At 51.7% G+C, this 17,622-nt stretch overlaps 1 protein-coding gene across 7 annotated transcripts in view; it reads left to right on the top strand.

Moving 5' to 3' along the window:
* Window positions 1-17,622, top strand: part of CD6 (CD6 molecule) — a 43,542-nt gene that overhangs the window by 21,293 nt on the left and 4,627 nt on the right. For 4 of the 7 annotated variants that reach the window (XM_037840452.1, XM_037840451.1, XM_037840450.1 and 1 more), the window contains exons 2-7: window positions 9,630-9,698; window positions 10,660-11,007; window positions 11,713-12,024; window positions 12,742-13,044; window positions 14,171-14,236; window positions 16,416-16,556. In XM_037840452.1, the coding sequence (XP_037696380.1) occupies window positions 9,630-9,698; window positions 10,660-11,007; window positions 11,713-12,024; window positions 12,742-13,044; window positions 14,171-14,236; window positions 16,416-16,556 (1,239 nt within the window). Of the gene's footprint in view, window positions 1-9,629; window positions 9,699-10,659; window positions 11,008-11,712; window positions 12,025-12,741; window positions 13,045-14,170; window positions 14,237-16,415; window positions 16,557-16,845; window positions 16,942-17,622 lie in introns of all 7 variants that reach the window. The other 3 variants (XM_037840448.1, XM_037840447.1, XM_037840446.1) reach the window with 1 other exon arrangement.

Genomic DNA, 17,622 nt, shown 5'->3' with positions numbered 1-17,622 from the left:
TTGTTTTATGGATTGCTCACCATTGACAGCATTAAGGGGATTTTTAAAATAAAAACATTAACCTTAGTCCTTTTCCCATTGGCCTGTCTGTCCCCTGGCTGGAGAAACAAACCCAGGGGGTTTCAGACAGTCTTGGAGCAAAAGCCTCGAGGCTTTGTGCGAGAGCCCGTGGGGAAGGGGTGTGGGACAGCTCGTGGCTCAACTGTGGGACTTCACCTTTTCCCTGTTGTGAGGGCAGTGGGACAAAAGCCAACCTGGGAAAGAAGTTCTCCTCATTTCTGACCTTTATAGTCAAGGACCGTTTTGGAAATCAGTCACCGGGGCTTTCGTGTTGAGTTGCGTCACCATTGGCGGAAGCGTTCCCATTTCTAAGTTTGGGGTTGGGCGAGCTTTGCAGAGTTGGAAGGAGCTGGGGAGACCACCCAGGTGCGGCACCCCCGCCTCTCACCCTTGATGGGCCACCAGAGCAGAGAGCCGGGTGCCGGATTCAGACCACGAGCAGTGGAGCAGTTCAGCGTGAGCTCTGGAACCAGACAGGCAGGGTTCAAATCTCATCCCTGTCATTTTCTGGCTCCGTAATCTTGGGTAAATTACTAAACTGCTCTGTGCCTCGTTTCCCTACCTTGTGGGCTTGCTGTAAGAATTAAATGGATTGGTTCGTTGAAAGCATCAAAAACGGGCTTGGGGTATAAAAAGTGCTGGATCTATGTCAGCTGCCTTTACTGAGCTGTGCCAGGAGGCTTGTGGTGGTGCTTAAAGGGTGGGGCCCCCCCCTTCCCACCCTCAGAGCAATGAGGAGCATCAGAGCCCCCTTTCCTCAGCTCCCTGAATTTCAGACCTGGGCCTCCCCAGATAGGTAACTGTATCAGTCAGGGTCTAGGGAAACAGAACCGACAGGAGATATCTGTAACTATCATGAGATTTTGTAGAAGTGTCTCACGCAACTGTGGGGATGCACAAATCCAAACTCTGTAGGGCAGGCTGCAAGCTGGCACTCCGATGAAGGTTTTGATGAATTTCCCAGGAGAGGCTGGCTGGCTGGAGTAGAGAGGAGAGTTCTCTCTTTTGCCTGCTGAAGTCATCACTTCTCCTTTTAAAGCTTTCAACTGATTGGCTTAAACATCTCTCATTACCAAAGACACTCTCCTTAGTTGATTGCAGATATAATCAGCCACAGATACAATCAACTTATTGAGGTTTTAAGTCCACAAAATGCCCTTGCAGTAACAGGCCAGTGCTTGCTTGACCAGACACCTGGGCACCATCACCTGGCCAAGGTGACATATGAGCCCAACCATCACAGTAACCGTTTGCATCGCTGCCAGTTTGGAAGGGGAACACCAGACAACCATTTGGCTGCCCCCAGTGTCCACCTGCTAACAGGAAACACCAGTCCAACTGCACACGCACTGAAACCCAGGGACAGCAGGGACAGCTCTCTGAACCAGAGCTGCTCCTTTTGAATATCTGGGGCCTGAGCCAGGTCCTGGGGGCCCAGGGGAGGCCAGCCAGGATTCACGGGCCCTACCTTGTTACTCAGAACGCATCGTTGCTGAATAAACAAGATTCCAGTTGTCTCTAGGAATCCCCCCTAAGGCCCCAGTTCACTGCAGCTCCAGAGCCCATCCTGGAGAGGGGCACAGCACTCCCCTGCCCATCAGTGCACCACAGCAGCGGCTGGACTAGCTGGAGAGAGCACTGCATTGGGAGTCTGACTCGGTGTGCCTTGGGCTCCACTTCCTGGGGCCTCAGATTTGTCATCAATTCAGCAAGAACGTTGGCTTGGCCAGTAACAACCACCCCTTTCACATGGTCTCAATACTTTACAAAACACTTGCTCACAAACAATCTTCTGCAAGATACCTTCTTAACCCCCAAAGGTAAGGCTCAGCCTGGCTAAGTGACTGACCCAAGGTCACACAGTTAATAAGGGACAGAGCCAGGCCTGGAGCCCAAGCCTTTAGATGTAAGACCGATAGTCTTTCCCCTCTAAAAAAAAGTGTTGTCTCATAGAAGTATGATGCAAGCCACGTTATAACATTAAATTTTCTAATGGCCACACTTTAAAAAGTAAAATTAGATAAATGAAGGTAATTCACCAATATTTATTTGGCCCAAAATGTTATTTCAACATGCTATCTATATAAAAAAATTATTAAGGATATATGTTACATTCTTTTTTTTCTTAATAAGTCTTTGAAATACAGCTTGTACTTTGCACACCTCACTTTGGACACCGTTTCATTGGAAACACTTGATCTGTATTCCAATGTCATAAAATGTACAATTGAAAAAGCAGATTCACATATCTAAGCTGTTCCAACATTCTGAAAAGTTTTGCAACAGCTGAATTGAGTATCAGTTTTTAAATTGAAATAGAAAGGAACAGAATTAAATAAAAGGAGAAATTCCTTTTTCTGAGAATGAATGAGAATGAGAAGTTCCTCATTCTCATGAACCCACATTTCAGGGGCTCGGTGGCCTCGCATGGCCAGTGGCTACCGTTGTGCATGGCACTGCTCTCCACGATGTTCCTTCTAAGATGGTCAAACCCATCCCTAAGTTCTCAGGATTTATACTCCTCTGCTGCATTTATGCGTATGAGATTTTCTTGTATATGTGAGTCTACCTTATAACAGTAGATGAGGATGTAGGACAAATTTCGCATCTACATTGATAGGATGTGGGAAGCAGTGCACTGTCATGGTTAAAAGGGTGGCTTCTACAGTGTAGTTATTTTAGATTATTTGTTTTTCTTATTCCTTTGCTTGGATAGGGTTTATTAATTTTCTTGGGGTGTGGTAGGAACATGTTGGAAGCAAAGTAGTTATTTTAGGTTGTTTTTCTTAATCCTTTTCCTTGTTGTGTTTGAAATGTGGTGGGGTTTTTTTGTTGTTGTTTGTTTGTTTTAATTTTTTGATAAATAAAGTTTAAAAAAAAAAAGGGTGGCTTCTAGAGCAGGGCTACCAGGTTCAAATCTCGTCTTTATTACTGACCAGCTGGGTGACCCTGGATGCATTACTTAACCTCTCTGTGCCACAGTTTTCTGGATGACGGCATCTATGCATAGGGTCACTGTGAGGATTCAAACACAAACAATGTCCTGTGAGCACACTGATGACAGCTATCACCCATGGGGCTGTTTGCATACAGTAAGCATTCAATACATAACAGATGCTGTCTTTCGTTACATATCTTATTTATTATTATGTAGGATTATAGGCTAGAAGTGTTCAGAAAGTCCGTCAACTCCAATCTGTTTTGCAACTGAAAAAAAAGTCCAGAGAGGGTGAAGGATTCACCCAAGGTCACACAGCAAGTTAATGATGGAAGTTAACTGGGACCCCCATCTCCTAATGCTTGGCCCAGTGACCCCTTCGCTGGGCCCCCAACAGTGCTGACATGTTCAGGAGAAGAAACATCCTTGACCCAGCAGCCACCGGCGCTCTTCATTTCTTCCCCAGGAGCAGGGGTGGCTTTGGGCTGACACAGCCACACCACCTGCACAGGCCCTCCCCACAGACCCTGGTGAGCAGAATGGGCAGTTGCTATGAAAACTGACTGTGCAGAACTGCGAGCTAGCCTCGTGGCCCTCCAGGAAAAAGTCCCGCTTATTTATTTGGAGACCTTTAATTTTAACTTTTTTTTTTTTTTGGTAGAAAATTTGGAAAATTTGGAATAAGAAAAAGCAGAGAGAAAACAACAAAACTCACTATCAGGGTGTGTTTCCTTCATGTGTTTTCATTTTTCCTATGAGTGCTTTTCTGTAGAAGAGATTGAAATTCGTTTATTTTTATACTTTCAGCATTTCTTCTGGCCCGGCACTGTGCCAGGTGCTAGGCTTATGGGGGTGAACAAAACAGAAACAGTCCTTGGCCGTAACATGCTGAGTCTAAACAACTCATGACCCAAACAACTATGTAATTATGTTGTGGCTGGGGCCATGAAGAAAAAGCCCAGGGTGCAACGAGAGGATTTAATAATGGTGGCAGGGGGGTCCCAGAAGGTCTGCAGACGTTCAAAACCAGGCAGTGGAGGGGGTGGTGAGCCTAATCCGTGTCTGTCCTTAATATATCAGAAGTATTTCCCCATGTCTTTAAAAACTCTTTGTAAATATTTTTAATATGCCTCACAGTAGAACCTCATTGTATTATGACCGATACGTTCCGAGGCCCTTGGTGTAAGTTGAAAACCACGCCTAATAGCGAACCCCATTATTTAATAAGTATTTCTGATGCAAACCTTCCTATCACACATTTTTAAATAAATAAGGCAAATAAACAGCCTAGTAACAATAAGTAAACAAAATTAATCATAGAAATAATTTTTTTTAATTTTAATTCTCTCTCTGACTTTATTTTTTTCGATTGCCATCAGTGCATGCCTAAATCCACATGTATTGAGTTCATGTAAAACAAGGTCTCCTACTGCGTTTTCCTCACCATCCCTCCAATCATTTATGGACATTTCAGCTAGCTGCCTCCAGCTTTTTGCTTGGTTGTTGTTGGTGTTGCTGTTTCCTGTAACAGTGCAGCCCCCAGGGCACTCCCCTGTGGCCATGGCATATGTCACCTCATTTAACCCTCTGTGACTAGCCTGCAAAATGGGCACTTATGAGCCCCTTTTTACAGACGGGGTGCCTGAGGCTTGACAGGTTAAACAATTTGCTGGAATCACACAAAGAGAAGGAGGCTACCCTGGAAAAAGGAACCTAGCTCACCCAACACCAGAGCTTGTCTCTAATCTGTGTATCGTATGGTCTTCTGGATCATTTCTCTAGGGCAGGCTCCCAGAAATGGAATTACTGGATCAAAAGCCTTAGTTGTTTTTTTCTTTCTTTTTTTTTTTTTTTTTTTGATTTTTTTTTGGGGGGGGGGGCGGGGGTTGTTGTTTTTAAGACTGTTGACATATGCTTTCCATTGATGTTTTCAAAATATGCCCTTGGCCCCTAAGACGTGTGACATTTCCCAGGCCAACTCTTTCTGAGTCCCAGCCCTTGTTTTTATTGCTCTCCCTCCTCTGTCTGCCCTGTATTCCCCCCAGCCAGTATCTCTTCATCCGTCTTCCACTATTAAGTATTTATTATGCACCTGTGGTTTACTCTGCTCATCTGATGGAGCCAAGGGGCAGCAGATGCCCTCAGGAGTCGCTGGGGTTTCCCAGATGCCTGCACTGGGTGCACCCAGGGTGGGAGTCCTGGGAAGTGCCCTCCCCTCACCCCCAGTGAAGGGCCTCAGCATTTCCTCACGGTGCTTGCTCGGACACCAGACTGGCCAGCCGGGGCCTCAGCTGGGAAAACACCTCCCCTTCCCTCACTGCCTCCTCCCTCCCCAAGTCCCCCAACTTCCAGAAACCTTGGGTGACAGACGAAAAGGGCCTCTTCCCATTTGCTCAGGCTCTGTGCAAGGAGGCCCTTCAGGGCTCTTCTTTTTCAGTCCCACCCAGTCTTCTTGGCTGCATCTTCCCTGGGAGTCTCAGGCTACCCTATCGGAGCACCTGCCCCTCTGGGGTGGGGTGGCCTGAAACACCTGCGTCCTGCCTGGGCTGGAGGTGGCTCTCTCCCAGCCTCACACTCCCACCGCCTCTTCCCAGCCCTCTCCCCACCTCGGAATCCACTCCCCTCCCTTCCTTCCCCTTCTTGGTCCATTAATTTCCAGAACGTGGGGTACAACTCAAGATGAGTTTTAGGGGCACACGATTTAATTTCAGGTGATAAATGAACTTAGCATTAAATAACACTGAATCACATGGTGAGAAAAGTAAACTAATTATTTTCTTTTCAATTAGCATTCCTTCTGATCCTATCAAGGAGATGATGTGTCTTTTAACATCGCTAACAGGGCTTTATTTTTAGTAGGCTTTTTTTTTTTTAATCATTTTATTGAGATATATTCACAAACCACGCAGTCATACAAAACAAATCGTACTTTCAATTGTTTACAGTACCATTACATAGTTGTACATTCATCACCTAAATCAATCCCTGACACCTTCATTAGCACACACACAAAAATAACAAGAATAATAATTAGAGTGAAAAAGAGCAATTGAAGTAAAAAAGAACACTGGGTACCTTTGTCTGTTTGTTTCCTTCCCCTATTTTTCTACTCATCCATCCATAAACTAGACAAAGTGGAGTGTGGTCCTTATGGCTTTCCCAATCCCATTATCACCCCTCATAAGCTACATTTTTATACATCTGTCTTCGAGATTCATGGGTTCTGGGTTGTAGTTTGATAGTTTCAGGTATCCACCACCAGCTACCCCAATTCTTTAGAACCTAAAAAGGGTTGTCTAAAGTGTGCGTAAGAGTGCCCACCAGAGTGACCTTTCGGCTCGTTTTGGAATCTCTCTGCCACTGAAGCTTATTTCATTTCCTTTCACATCCCCCTTTTGGTCAAGAAGATGTTCTCCGTCCCACGATGCCGGGTCTACATTCCTCCCCGGGAGTCATATTCCACGTTGCCAGGGAGATTCACTCCCCTGGGTGTCTGATCCCACGTAGGGGGGAGGGCAGTGATTTCACCTTTCAAGTTGGCTTAAGTAGGCTTATTTTTACAGTTACCTTCTGTTAGGCAAACAATACAAAAAGTTGTGTTTTCATAGTTTCTTATTTTTTGCACCACTGCACGAGTACCTAATTTTACATAAATGGAGTCATGCCACACCTGACTTTCTTTTAAATTCAGTTTTATTGAGATACAGTCACATACCATACAGTCATCCATGCTATACAATCAACTGTTCACAGTACCATCAAATAGTTGTGCACTCATCACCCCAATCTATTTTTTTTGAACATTTTCGTTATACCAGAAAAAGTAAAAATAAGAATAAAAAATAAAAGTAAAAAAGAAAACCCAAATCATCCCCCCCACCACCACCCTATTTTTTATTTAATTTTTGTCCCCATTTTTCTACTCACCTATCCATACACTGGATAAAAGGAGTGTGACCCACAAGGCTTTCACAATCACACTGTCACCCCTTGTAAACTACATTGTTACACAAATGCACACCTGACTTTTTAAAGCACAGCCTTTTAATCTTTTTCTTCAGTTGCTTGCTTCCTCCTACCCCCTTTTCTGTTCTGTGCACCCCATGAAGCTGTCACTGCTCTGTCCTTCCCCTTCCCCTGAAGGCCACTCCTTAATTTACCAGTTTTAATAATCTGGTGTGTGTTCCATATCTTTTTCCATCTTCATATAATCATACCAACAGTTCATAGGAGGGTGGGTTTTGGAACACTTTTGGCCATTGTTTTACAAAAGTCATGCCATACTATGTACTCTCCTCTGCATCTTGCTTTCCTCACTCAACACAGCATGGAAATCCCTCCAACTAGTGTGGGTCTGTTTCGTTCTTGGATGGATCACAGTTTATTCCACCGTCCCCCACGGGTGGACATTCACCACGTTTCTGACTCTGCAACAGACACCGTTATGCTCAGGCATCAGAATGCTGCAAAGCAAGTTCACAGAAAAGGGTAAAGTTTCCTTTTCAAATGAACTTATTGCAGCAAAAAATTTAGAGACCAGGGTGGAGCCCAGGTGCGGCAGTGGCCAGTGACAGCCACGTCTGGGGAGACACATTCTGCACCCACCCGCCCCTCCAACTCCTGAGGCCTGGGTGGAAGGATGGTGGGAGGGCACTTCTGCCTTTGTCCCTGCAGCACAGACCACCTGGCTCTCTTCCTGGGAGAGGGGAGGTGTAAATGCCAGTGGCAGAGGAAGCAAAGCTCTCGAGGACCTCTGCTATCAATAAACTGCCTTGGTGAGAGCTGTTCTTGGGGATGGCAGCTCCTGCTCACTCTTTCATTCATTCATTCATTCAGTCACAGATCCTGTGGGGGCACCCTGGGGGATGCAAGGTTGAGCAAGCCCAGCAGCTCTTTAAAAGTGAATGTGAGTCTCTATGCATAAGAAGGTGGTTCCAAGATTAGAGGGATAAGCATCGATGCAGAACTGATCCAGACTCAGTGATACAGAATTCACCTAGAACAGCCCCTCTCAGTCACCCCCCACACACACAGTCACACACACAGACACACTTACACACAGCCATGCACACACATAATCACACCCACACACATACACACAGATGGTCACAGCCACGTACATACACACAGTCACACTTATGCACTCACACACATATCTACTGCAGTCAGCATCCTAGTCTTTCCCCGGGGCATGCAGAGGTAGTGAAAACTGCAGTGGGGCCTGGCCGGTTGCTGTGGGAACTGGGATTCTGAAACTCTACCTCGTGGGCGTCTGAGTTCTTGCTCTGAATATGACATTGGCCGTGGAGTGTGGGCTCTGGGTTCTGTCGTTTTCCCCTCGGGGGTCAGGCTGGGCAGCCAAGCGGGAGTGAGTGAGGATGGGCAACAAACGGCCCCAACAGCTTTCTGCCTGGGTGATGCTTGCAGGAGGACTGAGTCTGCCCATGGAGTCTCCCCAGGTGAGGCTATGAGAACGTACAGCAGCCGTGCCTAAGTCTTCAGCCTCTGTGTTAGTCAGGCCAGGCCAGGCTGTGGTAACAAGTACACCCCTACTTGTCAGGCTTGACACAGTAAAGGTTTACTTGTTGCTCACACAAAAATATAAACTAGGTCAACATCCGGCTCCATCTTGTGGCTGTTGCATCTGGAATACATGGCCTCTAACATCTCGACAACAGGGAAGAAAGAGATGGAGGAGCTCACTAGCCCTTAAGGGCCATGGCCCAGTGGTGGACACGTCCTTCTGCCTGGATTTCAGTGGCCCCAACCTAACCACAGAGGCCGGAAATCTAGAGGAGCCAATTTGGGAGCACAGCGGGCCCTGCCACAGCCTGCCTTGGTGCTTTTGCGTCCTGGCCCAGGGTGGAGCCGATTCTTTGAAAACGGTTTAAATACTGGCCCTTCACTGGCTAGCTGGGTGGCCTCAGGCTTCCTGGGGCAGAGCAGACAGTGGCTCTGGAGCAACAGACGGATGCTATCTGGCATGGGCAGTCGATTCCTATTCTTAGGACCTCTGTTTCCTCATCTGTAAAATGGAAATGCAAACGCCTACCTTATTGTGTTGTTGAAGACAAACAGAATAAAATAGGCAAAGATCTGGCACATTAAAGCCCTCACCAAATGATGGTTTCTCAGTGTTTGGAAGCACTTGGCAATCCAAGGGTTCCCAACCTGCAATGCGAGGATTATTCTAAAGTCTGATGGGAAATGCTCAAACAAATCTCCAAATGAAATTGTTTATCCTAATAACAGCTATCATTGTTTAACTTCCTCTGTATATTGGGTGTTTTACAGATATTCTGTCATTTTGGCCTCATAGTACTTTCCTAAGTGTTATCACCAACACACTGGGACCCTGGCTGAGGGAAGTTAAGTGGGTTTGACCCCAAATCTACAATCATTCCTCCCACTGTACTAGAAGATTCAGAGGATGCTGTAACGCCAAAGTTTTGAGGATTTTCCCCCACCCTAAAGGAGGCAAATGCATTCAAGGTCTACATCTTTCCCAGGACCCCTCATAGCCATGTGGGCTCCAGAAAATGCCCCTGCCTGCCACGCTGACTCTGTCTCCCCACCCCACCCCCATGCCTGAGCTCACTCACCCACCATGGCGACTGCTGGTTACTTTCAGGTCACTCATCTCCAGCCCCATCTGGCCAGCTCAACACCAGCAGGGCAGACAGCGAGCCCTTGGAGCCAGGTGAGGAAATGATCTTTCTGGGGGTCCCTGGTCAGCTCCCTGAGATCAAGTAGGTGGTTGCCCCAAGGGTGATGGGAAAGGGAAATTGACTTTTGGGTGCCAGGGGGGCCTCCTTCAGACAATACGTCTCCTTCCTGGCAACAATGCCTGATCTTCCACCATTAGTTTCCTTTTGAGATCTTAGAATTACCATCTTTCCGAGGCTGCTGATCAAATGTCAGTCACCTGGGCAAGGTATTCAGCAAGCACTTTAAGGGAATTTGTCTAGAACAAGCTAGAGAACCCTTGGGGATAGTGGGGTCCCGCCAGGTGTGCTCTTCATTGACTCAACAGATATTTATAAGGACCCATTCTGTGCAAGGCTGTGCTAGGCTCTGGGGATGCAAGTGGTCCCCAAAGACAGGGCTCCAGGGAAGGGAGAACCGACATGAGCAGAAGCAGCTGCCCTTCAACCCCAGCTGTCTCCCCCAAGTCCATCCTCTAGGGTCCCCCGTCACCTTAGCGGCTCCCACGGCAGCACCCATTCAGAGCTGCAGAGGGGCCTGGGAGGGGAAGCATGGCACCCACTGTGCCAGGGCCCTTGAACTCTGAACTCCGCCCTTCTTTCATGCAAGGGTGCCTGCTGGAGGCAGGGGCAGGAGAGAGGGGTTTCTGGGAACTGGACTGCTGATTCTGTTGCCCCAGGCCTAACCCAACCCAACCTCTAGGGTCACTCCTGAACCCCACCTTTCCTTGACTCTAAGGAGAAACAGAGGGGGTCAACTATCAAAGGGGGCTGGGAGATGAGTCAGCCCAGCCCCGGTTTGCAGATGGAAAGGCTGAGACCCACAGATGGGGAGGGCACTGTGCAAGGTCACTCAGAGGGTCAGCGGCAGGGCCCCGGGCAGCTGCGCACCCCCCTCTCCCAGGGCTGGGCAGAGTCGACGCCTCAAAGGCCTCAGCCGGCCTCTGGCGCTTCCAGGGCAGCGGCTGGGGGTCCGCCTGGTGAACGGGAGCAGCCGCTGCGGCGGGACGGTGGAGGTCTGGTTCCAGGCGTCCTGGGAGCCCGCGTGCGGGACACTCTGGGACAACCGCGCCGCCGAGGCCGTGTGCCGCGCCCTGGGCTGCGGAGGGGCGGAGGCAGCCGCCGAGCCCTCCTTGTCCACCCCATGGTGGCCCTGGCCCGTCGCGGGGAACGACAGCGGGGCCCCGAACGCCACGCGGACCTCGGCGCCCGCAATCTGGTGCAGCGGCGCGGAGTGGAGCCTCTGCGAGGTGGTGGACCACGCGTGCAGCAGCGACGGGAGGCCGGCCCAGGTCACCTGTGCAGGTACCAGCGGCTGCCCCGCGCGCCCGCCGCCGGGCCCCCGTCTGTGCCGCCCCCCAGACCTTCAATCACGGCCCCTCACTCCTGTCCCCATCCCTGGCCCCTGGACCCAAACCGCGCCCTGGGGACCTCCAACCCACCTCCCACCCCCAAACACAACCACAACTGGTCCCCACCCCAGAGGACCGCGGCATTGCACCTTCCATTTTCCCAGATCTGACCTCCAGATCTGCCCACTTTCTCCCCAGTCCAAACCGGTTCTCTAGCCCCACTGACTGGTCTCACCCACCGCCCCTTCCCCTACCTGGGAACCAGGTCGCTCCCCTGCCCCACGCCTGTGCTCCCGGCCCCGCCCACCAGGTCTCGAGTCCCTCTTACTGGGTGCCCAGCTTTACCCTCCAGGGTCCTCCTCCTGACGAGGTCCCTCACCTCTCCAATCCCTCCCACCTGCCTTAGCTCCGCCCTTCGCCCTAGTCCCGCCCACCAGGTTACCGCCCACCCGGTATCCAGCCCCGCCCCCGGGTCCCCAGTCTTGACTGGTCCCCCAGCTCTGCCCATCAGATCCCCAGTCCTCACTGGTCCACAGCCTCACCACGACTATCCTGCCCAGTCCCAACGCCCCCCCACACACACACCCCTTCTTTACCTCGCCCTCTGCCCCACCATCCACAAACTCCTCCCCTCCTGGTACCCCACCCCCACCCCCAGAGAACCGCGCGCTGCGGCTGGCGGACGGTGGCGGCCCGTGCGCCGGCCGCGTGGAGATGCTGGAGCGCGGCGAGTGGGGCTCCGTGTGCGACGACGCGTGGGGCCTGGAGGACGCCCACGTGGTGTGCCGGCAGTTGCTCTGCGGCTGGGCCGTCCAGGCCCTGCCCGGCTTGCACTTCGCCCCGGGCCAGGGGCCCGTCCACCGGGACGCGGTGAACTGCTCCGGGACCGAGGCCTACCTGTGGGACTGCCCGGGGCTGCCCGGAAACCAGTACTGCGGCCACAAGGAGGACGCGGGCGTGGTGTGCTCAGGTCAGTGGGCCGCGGCCGTCCACCAACAGTTACTGAGGATCTACTGGGTGCAGCCTGGAGTTAGTGCTGGAGAGAGGGTCCCCGCCCTGGGGGTGGGGGTGGGGTTCACAGTGGAGGAGGGGAGATGAGACCCAGATGAGAATAATCCGGGGGAGAAAGTGGCAAATGCCCAAGGCCAGCTTAGACATCGCAGACAATCCAGAAGAGAAGGGATAAGCCCGTCCACCTCCTGGAGGTGGTGACACAAGAGTCCAGTGGGAGTTGGTCACAGGGTCACAGCAGCAAGCACCAGGGGGGACTGGAGGCAGGGAGGCCCCTGAGGAGGCTGTCGATGGTCCAAATAAGAGGCCATGAGTTTGCAGTCCAGCCCGGTGCTTCTCTTTAACATGCACAGGAATCACTGGGGGTCTTGTTACAATACAGATTCCGATTCAGTAGATCTGGGGTGGGACTAAGATTCTGCTTCTCTAACATGACCTCAGGTGATGCTGATGCTACTACTCCCTAGACCACACTTTGAGTAGCAGGGATCGAGGGTACCGCGGCAGGGTCAGAGCAGATGTGGCAGATGAGGAGATGCAGGAAGGAGGATGCACAGGCTCTGGGGTCCCATGGCAGTGGGTGACAGCATCCATGGGTCTGGGCTGCCGCGGGTTTCGGCCCAAAAGATCCTGACCTGACTCTGCCTCCCCACCCCCACCCTGCCTCTCCCTGCAGAGCACCAGTCCTGGCGTCTGACGGGGGGCGCTGACCCTTGCGACGGGCAGGTGGAGGTCCACTACCAGGGGGTCTGGAACACGGTGTGTGACAGTGAGTGGTACCAGCCGGAGGCCGAGGTGCTCTGCCGGGCCTTGGGCTGTGGGACCCCGACTGAAATGCCCAAGGGGCTGCCCCACTCCCTGTCGGGCAGGATGTACTACTCGTGCACGGGAGGGGAGCCCACCCTCTCCGAGTGCTCCTGGCGGTTCAACAACTCCAACCTCTGCAGCCAGTCTCGGGCAGCCAGAGTCCTCTGCTCAGGTATGCCCCCTTCCCCACCCCCAGATTTAGATCAGGATTCCCACCAGGATCTCTGCCCGAAAAACTTCACTGCCCTGAAGACCATGGCTGGGACTTGACCAGGAATGGCAAATCCTGGGTTAAGGATCACCGCTGCCCTTGCAGTGCCCAGGCACCCATTGCTAACTGATCGGGCCACTCTTCCCCACAGATCCTCAACTCGGCCCCAGAATCGTGAATCGAGCGTCTACTAAGGCATTCTTAATGTGAAGCAGGGGTCCCTGGTGACTGAGATGGGCTTGGGAGATGAAGCCAACTTGCCGTCCCAGGGCTGGCGTTCATAGTAAAATAATATTAGGGGACAGTAATGCTATCATCAGCAAATCCTTGCAAGGCATCACAAGCACCTGGTTTATCTTATTTCAGCCGAGCCTCAGACCTACTGTGGGAGATGGGTTCTATTGTATTTTACCAAATCTAAGATGGCAGTGATTATGTCACATCATTATTTGATGTGCCATGAAGAAAGGAAAAATAAACTCTGGTCATGGCATCAGTTATAACCCTCATCCTGATGTCAGAGGTGATTAGAAGTGGGAAAGAGAGAGGGTGAGAACTGAAAAAACCTGGTATTATCATCTCGATGGAGTTCAGGTATCTGGTTATGAATACAGCCCTGCCATTTACCAGCGGGTGGCTCTGGGCCTTCCCGTGCCTTCCAGGAAGATGTGGATGCTAATACCAGGCACCTCACAGAGCTGCTGGGAGATCAGATAAGAACCACCTGATCTGGTACTGGTCAAGTGGGAATGCTGATTATGTTACTGGCATAGCTCCCCACCTCCTGAGGCTGACACGAAAAGCAAAGATGTCTGAGCGGGAGAGGGATTTGCAGTTGGTAGCAGGTTATACATATGGAAGGGCTAATTCTTTCATTAGCCCCTTCCTCTAACCAAAGACCTTCCCAGCATTTAATCCCTGAGCTCCTCCTCATTGTCGGGGTGGGAAAGGCCCGTTTCCTTAGCCACATGCCCCTGATGGGAACTCAGCCCCCAGTCCTAGGTCATTTTTCAGTCTCTAACCCAAAGCCTGGTATGCAGTAGGTGCTCAGTAAACAGTAGAATGAACGAGCTGTGCTCTCTGATAGGTTCCCGACGTTTGCACAATCTGTCCACTCCTGAAGTTCCTGCAAGCCTTCAGCCAGTCACTGTAGGTGAGTGATGTTGGGCGCACAGCTTCTCAGAGGTGTGGGCGTGGGCACATGCACACGTGTGTATTTGCACGCACGCGTGTGTATGCATACCTGTGGGTGTGCGGGTGTGCATGCATGTGCATGCATGTCTCTGATTGGGAGGGGCCCGCTGGTGTGTGTGTGTGTGTGTGTGTGTGTGTGTGTGTGTCCCATCTCCAGCTGATGGCCTGGCCTCCCCGGGGCTCTGCTCTGCCAGTGCCTTGCGTTTCTCCCACCCCCTTCCCCACAGCAGCCCTACAGCTCACCACTTCCTAATGTTCTGTGGACGGGGGTCCACTCCCGGCTCTCCTGTGAACTCCTGTTGGGGAGGAGGGGAGCTGGAGGGAGAGCCAGAGCTGTTCCGAGTCCCAGTCTGATACCTCCTCAGGCTGGGAGTGATCCTGGCCCAGCCAGGTGATGGGGGCCAAGGATAATAGCCAATATGTTTAGAATGTTCTGGGCACCATGCCCAGCCCTTTATAGCCATCATTTCCCAACCTGTTAATCCTCCCAGCAGCCCGATGGCAGAGGGTCACTATAACCCTTACACAGAGGAAGTTGCTGCGGCTCAAAGGGTGAGATGGCAGCCTCTGGAATGTGCAGCCGAGGCTCTGGGCTCCGGGTCCTGGACTGCCGGCTGGCCGCGTGCTGTTTGGCTGGCAATGGGGCAGCCTCTTGGGGTTCCAATCTCAGCTCTGCCTCTTACCAGCTGTAAGCTCTAGGTGGACAACAGTAATTGTCCTGATGAGCTCGTGCAGGCATACAGCCCCAGCCTCCTTCTCCCCCACTGGGACCACCCAGGTTCATGGAGCTGTGCACTCTTCCCCTGCCTTCTGGTGAAACGCTCACCCTCTCTCAGACATTCGCCAGAGAAGGGTAGAAAGGGGCTTGGGGAGAGCACAGTGGGGGCCCTGGCCACAAATGAGGGCCAGAGAGGAAATCCGCTCGTCCTGAAGTCAGGGTGAGGAGCCATGCACCTTCCTAGCTGCACAGAGAGCCAGCCTCCAAGGGCCATACCCCAGCCCACAAATGTCAGCCCCTCCCTCGGCCCCTGCCCCTCTAGGCCCTCATCCCATCTGTCATCCCTCAGTCCAGCCTCTCCCTTACACCCACCTCCTCCTGCTGCCAGATTCCTACCCTGGCCCAAACTGCCCCCTTTGCAGACAGAGAGGGGAAGGGAGAAAATGAGAGCAGAGAGAGGGTAACCTCCCAGGGGAAGCAGACACTACCCAGCCCTCCCGCACCCCTCCCAGGGGGTCAGGATGATCTCACCCCTCTCCTGATGCCGGCACTGCCCTTCACCCAGCTCTGTGGTCTGCACATCCCAGGCCTTACCCACCGGGCAGGAGACGGTTCCCATCCCTTGTCCAACGAGGTGCACCTCATAGCTCCAGATGCCCTCACGGCAGCCTCTGTCCATTTTTGTGCTTTGGGTTCTTTTTGGCAGGGGTGGGGCCAAGAGGGAGGGGAAGGGAGGAAGACACACCAGAGAGAGCAGGGGCTGCAGAGCTGAGGGGCTGCAATCAGGGACCCCACTCCTGCCCTCTCGGAGCCCGTGGCAGGCAGGAAGAATTGGTCCTGGAAAAGAGACCCAGCTCTCCTGATGTGCTCACTTGCCAGGAGTGGCTCAGAGTCACCTTCTCTGGAAAGGCAGCCTCTGTCCTCCCCCAGGGAGAATTGGGGGCTCCTGGTCCAGCTCTGTGCCCCCAAGGGCTGACCATCACTGCAGGATCTGCCCAAACTGGAGTGGATTGTCTTGTCAGCACCCCTGCCCGTCCACTAGACAGGGCCCCTCAAGGCCTGTGATGATGTTGTCATATTTGTATCCTCAGGGCCTGGTGCCTGGCACACAGTAGGCGCTCAATAATTGTCCATGGAACCAGCACTAAATACCAAAGAGTCTAAGGTGGAGAGAAATCCCTGTGGGCTGGTGGCCAGGGGAAAGTTTCAGGCAGTGAATTCATTCAATCGCTCACTCATTCATTCAATACGCATTTATTTGGTACCTATTATATACCAAGCACCTACAAACAGATGGGAAATTTTGAAAAAAAGGAAGGGAGGAGAGTCAAAAGGGAGAGTGGTTCTGCTCCAAGAGGATAGAGAGACAAGAAGAGCAAGGAGAAATCTAAACCTGTTCTTCTTTCTTGCTTTTATCCAGAATCTTCTGTGACAGTGAAAATGGAGGGCAAGGAATCTCAGGAGCTAATGCTTCTCATCTGCTGTATTGTTCTGGGAATTCTTCTCCTTGCCTCACTCATTTCCTTGGCCTTCACCCTCTTGAAAGTTAAAGGGAAATACGGTAGGTGCAGAGTTCGGGGAGCCACGAGGGGGGCCTGGGCTGGGAAGGAGCAGGCCTGCAGTGGGACCTCCCAGGGGCCTGTGAGCCCAGCCAGCACTCGCCCCAGGTGACACCTCCTGATGGAGAGGATTTTCCCAGCAGGCCCGGCAGAGGTGGCCCCATCCAAGTGGTCCCAAGGGAGGGACTTGTGGGGTTTGGGGTGAAGAGGGAGGTGTTGGTGAGAACAGAACTAGTTAGGCTGGGAGAGGGCCAAAAACGACTTGTAGACCCTCTGCCTCCCCTCCTTCAGCCTACCCCATTACGGTGAACCAACAGCACCTACCCACCACCATCCCAGCAGGGGTCAATAGCTATCAAGAGGTCCCCATCACCATCCCCAAAGAAGGTAGGATGTCACCCGTCCTGGGGGTGGGGAGGGCAGGGGAGGACAGGAAGGGTGTACTTTCTGGAGGCTCAGGACTGCTGAGGCCAAAGCACTGCCCCAGCTGGAAATAAGACCCAGACCAGGCCACTGGTGGCTGTGGGACCTTGAGCAGGTCACATCCCCTCTCTGGGCCTCTGTGGGCGGATGGCCTTCCAGTTCAGTTGTCCTGGGGCTTGAGGTTTTCTATTCTGGACCAGTATCAGCCAACAGCCTTTCGGATCTTGGTTCTGGGAGGAAGGCCCTGCTTTGCTAATTGGCTAGTGGATTTGAGATATCACAGCCTCTTTCAGTTGTCTGCTTGATCAGCCTCCCCGGCTCAGTCAGCCCCTCACCTCCCTGCTATCAAGATGTTCCTGGAACATAATTTTAATCATCTTTTCTGAGTGAAAAACAAAATTGTAAGACTTCATACCTCTTGAAAGTCTTGCAAATGAGTCTAAATTTAGTCATATCATATTATGTATATATGAAGCCACCTTTATGTGAAGAAGTTCAGGGACACGAAAACCCATGCAAAGCTCAGCTAAATATTAGAAACGCTCTTTGCACACAGTCTCTGTATATTTGAGAAGATAATATGAGCACTGCATCCAGCACAAACCATGCACAGAGCAGCTACTTGTTGAGTAGCCTGGTGTAGAG

Source organism: Choloepus didactylus, chromosome 6 (genome assembly GCF_015220235.1).
Source record: "Choloepus didactylus isolate mChoDid1 chromosome 6, mChoDid1.pri, whole genome shotgun sequence".
NCBI lineage: Eukaryota > Metazoa > Chordata > Mammalia > Pilosa > Megalonychidae > Choloepus > Choloepus didactylus.
Note: the sequence above shows the minus strand (reverse complement) of the source record. Positions and strands in the feature narration are given on the sequence as shown.